Below are 7,138 nucleotides of genomic sequence, written 5' to 3'. Positions count from 1 at the left end.
AGACCTGATACGAGCTGCAGGCTGCGCCGGCCGGGTGTGCCGCTGCTCGCCCACCTCCGCGCCCCGGCCCGCCCGGTCCCGTTCCCCCGGGGCATGGCCTCGGCGTTGCCCCGTCCTCCGGGGGGGAGGCAGGAGCGGGGCTCCCCCGGCTCGGCTCTCACCCCGGCTCCAGCTCTGCCCGCTTCTCCCCTCCGCCCCGCCGGCTGCGGGCCTCGAGGAGGGATTCAGAGGAACAGAAAGAAGGGGAAAGGAGCGGAAAAGCCGGCAGACGGCCCCGTCGGGGGGCCCGTCGGCTCTCCACCCGCCCCGGCGCCCGGGCTCTGCCGGGGCGGCGAGGAGCGGACGCCCGGCGCCCGCCCTCGGCTCCGCGGGGCCCCACGCGAGGCCCGCGTGGGCACCAGGCCCGGGCCCGGCGGCCCTCGACGGCCCGAGGACAAAGCCACGGGCACGGCCCGACCCGGGCTCGTCGGTGTCCCCAGGGCCGGCGGCGAAGAGAGCAGCCCCCGGGCCGGGGCGCGGCCGAATTTAACCCGGGGTGGGTGGAAGAAGGGAGCGGGGGCCGCAGCTGGGAGTCCCGCCGTGCCGCCGGCCCTCCGCCACCCCACGCTTGCCACGCAGCCGGGCCAACGTGAGCCCGAGCCCCGAAAGCGGGGAGAGGAGGGCAGGGAGCGGGGAGCGCTCCCGGGGAAGCGGCGGCGCAGCGCCCGGTGCCGAGCGGCGACGGCTCCGGTCCTCTGCTCGCCGCGGCTCTGCCCTGCCCTGCCCTGCCCTGCCCGGGGAGAGCTCCTCGCCGGCAACTCGGTACGGGAGCAGACAGACCCTCTCGGAGCGAGGCAAGGAGCTGTCAGGCAATCCCCTTTTCAACACATCCCGGAGCTCTAAACGTCCATACGGTTTCAGGCATTTTTCCTGCAGGAGCTGGTGATATATTATTACCATTCTTACGAGGCGGGTTTTATTTCTTGCTAAAAAGGGGGATGAGGGAGGTGAGGCACGATAGCAACAGCCAAAGAGAATTAATTTTTTTAAGAGGGTAGAAAAATAAAAATAAAAGAAAAACAACGAAGGTCTCAGACAGGGTTTTAAACAAGGGATGAGCGGTTTAAAAATTGCTGCACTGATCCATCGAAAACCAAACCTAGATACGCCACCGAAATGGCACTGTATACACAGCGTATCGTGTGTGTATATATATATTTATTTTTTATATTTATGTATATATATATACAAACATCCATACACTAAAATAAAAAATTACAGCCAGCCTGGATCCTGAACACAGTCTACACTTTATTTCAGACTACAGATTTCTGAACATAATAAAATCTTTGGCTTGTAGCGGCGGGTTCAGTCTCGCAGTCTGTGGATCAGAAATTTTTTTTTTCCTCGGGAAAAAAAAAAAAGAGACAGAAATTCACACACAAAAAAAAATAAGATCAAACGAAAGATCAGAAAAGTCGGACATTTACTGTAAAACAAGAGCAACGGACATCGAGAAAAAAAAAGGGAAAGCAAACAAAACGAACAAACGAACAAAAGAGAGGGGAAGAGAGAGAGAGAAGGGGGAGAGAGAAACGGTCCAGCAAATAGAGATCGCTACACATATTTCTTACCTGAAATTAAATATATACAAGGTCATATGCTGTTTGGCTATATAGAGATAATTTTTTTTTAAGTGTTCATATTTTATTTTTTTTTTCTTAATCGGAGTCCTTATACTATGGATAGACAATAGATCTGCTTTTAAATAGCACCTGTCCGCCTCCCGGCCGGCGGGCCGGCGCCGCGGCGCAGGGCTGGGGGGGCCGCGCCGCCTTCACTCGCTCTCCTCTTTGTCCTGCACGGTGGTGGTGGAGTGGTTGTAGAGTCCCTGGGCCATGAGGTGCAGCGCCAGCCCGTTCTTGATGCCCGTCGCCTTCTTGATCTTGGCTCGTTTGTTCTGGAACCAGATCTTGATCTGGGACTCGTTGAGGCTGAGCTCCTGCGCCAGGCTCTGCCGCCGCTGCTCCGTGATGTACCGGTTCGCCTGGAACTCCGCCTTCAGCCGCTGCAGCTGCTCGGCCGTGAACGCCGTCCGCGGCCGCTTGTCCTCCTTCTCCGTCTTCTTCTTCTTCAGCTTCCTGGTGCGGGGGCCTGCGGGCAGGGCACACACACGCCGCTGGGCAGGGCCGCGCCGCCGACCGACCGACCGACCGACCGACCGACAGACCGACCGACCGACCGCCGCCCCCGCCCCGCCGGCCGCCGGAAAAATGGCCGACGGGCGAATTTGTGCCGGTCCCGTGTGTGTGTGTCCGTCCCCCCACCCCCAACCCCGGCACCGCCGCCCCGGCACGGCGGAGGGAAGGCTGGGGAAGGCGCGGGGAGGCCGGGGCCGAGCTTGCCGCGCCGCCCGCGCCTGCCCCGCCGCCCCGGCCCCGCCGAGGGGAGCGGCGCCCCGCTCGCCCCCCCGCCCCGGCACACGTCGGGGCGCCGCTCCGCCCGCCCCGCCGGGACCAGGCCGCGATCCCTCCGCACGGCCCGGGGCCGGGGCCGGGGCCGGGGCCCGCCGGCCGGGCGGCGGCGGGGGGGACAGGGGACCCCGCGGCCCGGCACCGGGGAGCCGCCGGGAGCAGCCGCCTGGCCGGGGGCTGCCCCGGTCTCGCCTTGGGGGGGGGGGCGATAGCCCCCTCCGCGAGGCCGGCCCAGCCCCGGGGGGGCCCCTTCTCCGCCGCCACACCGGAGCCCCGCCGCCGCCTGGGCTCTCCGGCGGCCCATCGTTGCCAGGGACCCCCGGCCGCGCCTGCAGCTCCCTCCATGAACCCCAACCGAAAGCAGTGTGTGTCCCCCCCCGCCGCCCCTCCGCTCCATCCCCAGGCCGGGATGGGGCCAGGTGAAGTGCCACAACAGCTCGCCGGGGAAGCGTGCCCGGCCCCCGGGGCGCGTCCCGGTGGAGCAGCGCCCGACCGGGGGGCTACCCGCGGTCCTCTGCACGCCGGCCCGGCCCGGCTCGGGGGGGGAGCAGAGAGCAGAGAGGGGAGGGAGCCCTGGAAAAGGGGATCTACGAAAATCCCCCGACAGCTGCCGAGCTCGGCGGGCGGCCCCGGGCCCGCAGCCCCCCGCCAGCAACAGCAGCAGCCGCAGCCTCAGCCGGCGAGGCCTCCTGGCCGCCGAGTAGGCCGAAAGCTCGTCTCCCGGCGCAGCCCTTCCCCAGAAGCCGGGTTTTTCCCCGCGGGTCGGCGGCGTCTGCCGGCGGGGAGAGGGACGGGGCCCGGCGGGATGCTCCCGGGCTCGGCCGGCGGAGGGGCGGAGGGCGCGGGGAGGGAATCGCTTCGCCCCGGCACCTTGCAGCGGGGTGCCGGCGCCTCCGACCGCCGCAGCCAGCTCGTCCCCGGAGCCGGGAGAAGCGGCCGGGGCCGGCGAGCGGCTCCGAGCACAACAAAGAGCGCGGCCGAGCCGAGCCGAGCCAGCCTCCCCTCGCCCTTCTCCCCTCCGGGCCGGGGCGAGCGGGGAGCTTCGGGGAGGACGTGCGGAAATAAGAATCCTCTGCCCGAAGAAAAGGGAGGAAAGGAAATAAAGGCGCAAGTGCAAAACGCCTGGCGCACGGCGGCCCTGGGAATCCGTAGCAAAAACACCCGTGGCCGGGCCGGCCGGGAGCGAGGGCCGCGCCGTCTGACAGCTCTATCACTCCATCAATCACCCGAGTCAATCAAAGTGGCTTTTCTGAGTTTCAAGTCGCTGGACGTGTCAATAACGGGGGATAGAGATGGCTGGGCCGATAGTGCCGCACTGACCGCCGGCGGGGAGCAGCCAGGCCGGGCAGCGCAGAGCGGGGCCGGGCCGGGGCCGGGGCCGGGGCCGGGCAGCGCCGCCTTCCCCGCGTCCCGGAGCGGCCCCCGGGCAGCCGGCCCCGCAACCCCCGGGCCGGCACAGGGGAGCCGACCCTGGCCCCGGCCCCGGCCCCGGCCCCGGCCCCGGCCCGCGCTGGGGGATCCCTGGCTGCCGGCCTGGGGTGTCACGGGGGAACCCCTCTCTCCTCACCCTCCGCTTCTTTCAAAAACAAAAATTACAATTAAAAATAGAAACTAACGGTGATAAAATAAGGGGCTGCCGGGGGCGGCCGGGGGATTGTAAAGAGCATGGAAGGGGACGGCAGAACGGGGCCGGGGGCCGAGCGGGCGGCTCCCACCGGCGCGGCCCCGGGCAGAGGCAGGTCCCCTCCCCGAGAGCCGGGCCCCAAACCACGGCGGGGAGCACCGGTTCCCGCGGCAATGCGCGGCCTAAAGGCCTGCCAGGCTCTGCCTCGCTGCCGAGGCCCCCGCCAACAGCCCCTCCGCCACCTTCCTAAAAAAAAACCCCCCTCCGCGAACCCCCCCCCCCCTCTCTCTGCACGCACCTCCAGCAGCCGCTCAACATGTGGCTCAGGTCTCCCCCCCACCCCCCCCACCCCGCCACTCCCCAAAGGCCACCAGCACCCAGGAAAAAAATAAAATAAGGGGAGAAAAAGCCCCGAAAGAAGGGAGCAGCCGAATCCGCTGCCTTTTTTCGCGGCGCTCCCACCCCACGCCGCCGCGCTGCGGAACACCCGGGGCTGCGGCAAAAGCGGGGCGGGCGGGGGGACAGGGGAAGAAGGGGGTCGCTCCCCGCCGGCTCTCCGCACCGAAAAGCGGCCGAATCGGGGCCCGGCGTCACATTCAAATTTGGGAGACTCGGAGGAGGAAGGGGGGGTGGGGGGGGGACGCGTTTCCTCTCGCCCCGGGTGACCCAGGACACCCCCCCCCCCCACTCCCGCGCCTCCCCACGCGAGGTCCTCAGCAGGCCGGGAGCCAAAGCAAAGGGGGGAAGAGGGGAAGGGGAGGGGGGGGGGGCGACCTTGTCACGATTTTAACAGCTCCCAGATGCGCCGCGGTTCCTTACCCGAGGACGGTCTGTCTGAATACCTAGTGCAGTAGACCCAGGCAGGCCACACCAGCGGCTGTTGCGAGTCGGGCTTTATAACAGGTCCTCCATTATTAGAGCCCATGAGGAGGATGGCGGGGCTGCCGTGCTCCCCGTACTTCGCCGGGTGAGTCTCGCCCCCGTCGGTGGGGGGCTTGGCCGCCCCCGACGCCGCCGCCGCCGCCGCCGCCGCCGCTGCCGCCGCGGCGGGGCTGGCTTTGGCGGCGGCGGCGGGCGGCGGCGGCGGCGGCGCGGAGCCGTCGGGACGGCAGTTCGAGTCCGGGCAGAGGAGGGAGGGCGGGTTGGGCGGCCGGGCCAGCAGCGGGTTGACGTTTTCTCTACCTGAGCTCTGCCCCCGGTCTCCGTCCCGCTCCCGGCTGCCTCCTCCTCCTCCTCCTCCTCCGCCGCCGGCCGGCGCGGGCGGCTCCTTCTTGCAGCCGAAGTCCGGCCTCAGGATGTTGTCGATGAAAAAGTTGGTGGTGCGGTGGGGCGGCGGCGGCGGCGGCGGCGGCGGCGGGGGCGGCGGCGGGGGCGGCGGGTGGCGGCGGCGGGGCAGGGGCAAGGGGCAGGGCGCGGCGGGGGAGGCGGGCGCGGGGCTGGGGGACACGGGTACGCTCTCGCCATCGCTGCCGCTGCCGCTGCTCGCCGGGCCGGGCGCCGCGTCTCGGTGGCCGTGCCCCTCCGGCGGCTCTTCCATGCTCAGCCCCCGCCACGGAGATCGCTGCCTCTTTTCCCCCCCACCCACCCGCTTCACGCCCACCCCACTTTGCCGGTGGGTGGCGGGGTGGAAAAGGGGGAGGAAAAATTTAAAAAAGAGGAAAAAAAAAAAAAGAAAGAAAAAAAAGAAAAAAGAATAAAATCCACTTGTTGGGCTGGAGCTGAGATTATTTTTTTCTCCCCCTTGCACGGATGGATCCAAAACCGGGGAGACACTCGAGGGCTTCTTTCCCCCTTCTCCCGACCAGCTTATATTTCCACCACCAAAAAAAAAAAAAAAAAAAAGGAAAAAAAAAAGGAAAAAAACCAAACCCAAAAAGGTGCGCGGCAGCACCGCGGCCCCCCCCCCCCCAAAAAAAAAAAAACCCGCCCCCCGAAAACCCGTCAAAATCTGCCCATCTCCCCGCTGCCGCCGCCGCCGCCGCCGCCGCCGCGGCGGCTCCGCGCTGCCCCGCTGTCACGCTCCGCTCTGCCCACGCCGCGGGCTGCCGGAGCCCTTCCCCGCCAGCCTGGTGGTGCACGCCGCCCGGGCCGATTTATTATTATTTTTTTTAATTCTTTTTTTTTCCCCCTCTTTTTTTTTTTGGTTTGTTGGGGGGTTTTTTGGTTTTTTTTTTTTTTTTTAAAAAAAAAAAGAAAAAAAAAAAAGGCCAAATCTCTGACAGCTCCGGTCCGTGCAACAAACTCTCCCTAAAAAATCCCTCAGCCACACTTTTTTCACTCGCACCGGAAGCACGTGAGGCGGCCCCGCACGTGGGGGCGGCCAATGGCGCGCCGCCGCCGCCGCTGACACCCCACGCCGCGCCCAATGGGAGCCCGGCGGGCCGCCGCCATAAATACCGCGTGGGGACGGGACGGGACGGGCGGCGGGAGCGCCGCGACGGGGCGGGGGCCGCCGCGCCCGCACCTACACGCGTGTATCGCCCCCCCCCCACACACACACACACCGACCCCCAGCCAGCCCCGTCAACAACTTCTTCCAGCCCCGCCGTGTCCTGCGCGGGCCGCCGCGGGTGGCGGGGATTTGGTCATCGGCCGCTTTCCTATTGCCCGACCCCCCCCTTAATGAATTCCCCCCCCCCCCCCCAAAAAAATATCTGTGGGTGCTCTTTTTCCCCCTTTTTATTCTCGATTCTGCCGCGGCGGGGTTAGGCAGCGAGGGGAGGTGGTGAGCGGGGTAGGGGTTGCCCGGAATCGAAACTTTTTTTTTTTTTTAGGAATAAAAAATGAAAATAATAGTAAAAATAATAAATAATAATAAAGGCGGGAGCCACTGCCGGGTGAGCTGGGCTTAGGGCTGCAGCCGCTCGGCTGGTTCGTTCCTTTATTGGGGTTTGGGTGTTTTTTTCGGAATATGAAGCAGATCGGCCGCCAGCTCACAGCTGAATTCGTATCATGTTTCCTCGTCTGCTTTTTGATGTTTGTTTGTTTGTTTGGGTTCGGTTTGTTGCTTCCCCCCCCCCCTTTGTTGTTGTTGTTGTTGTTGGTTGGTTGGGGGTTTTTT

The 7,138-nt window shown here is 65.6% G+C and overlaps 1 protein-coding gene across 2 annotated transcripts; it reads right to left on the bottom strand.

Moving 5' to 3' along the window:
• Window positions 1–1,303: 1,303 nt before the first annotated feature.
• EN1 (engrailed homeobox 1) lies at window positions 1,304–5,635 on the bottom strand. 2 transcript variants are annotated; one of them, XR_003923948.1, is made up of 3 exons: window positions 4,897–5,635; window positions 1,755–2,133; window positions 1,333–1,385 (listed from the first exon to the last, which is right to left on the bottom strand). XR_003923948.1 is itself a non-coding variant. In XM_030018121.1 (2 exons), the coding sequence occupies exons 1-2, from the start codon at window positions 5,612–5,614 to the stop codon at window positions 1,817–1,819; spliced, it is 1,035 nt and encodes a 344-aa protein (XP_029873981.1). In that variant the 5' UTR covers window positions 5,615–5,635; the 3' UTR covers window positions 1,304–1,816. The 2 variants fall into 2 exon arrangements, 1 of the variants encoding a protein (XP_029873981.1); XM_030018121.1 differs by having other exon boundaries at window positions 1,304–2,133.
• Between the last annotated feature and the right edge of the window lie 1,503 nt (window positions 5,636–7,138).

Source organism: Aquila chrysaetos, chromosome 6 (genome assembly GCF_900496995.4).
Source record: "Aquila chrysaetos chrysaetos chromosome 6, bAquChr1.4, whole genome shotgun sequence".
Classification (NCBI taxonomy): Eukaryota; Metazoa; Chordata; class Aves; order Accipitriformes; family Accipitridae; genus Aquila; species Aquila chrysaetos.
The sequence above is the reverse complement of the archived record's forward strand: the minus strand, read 5'-3'. Positions and strand labels throughout refer to the sequence as shown.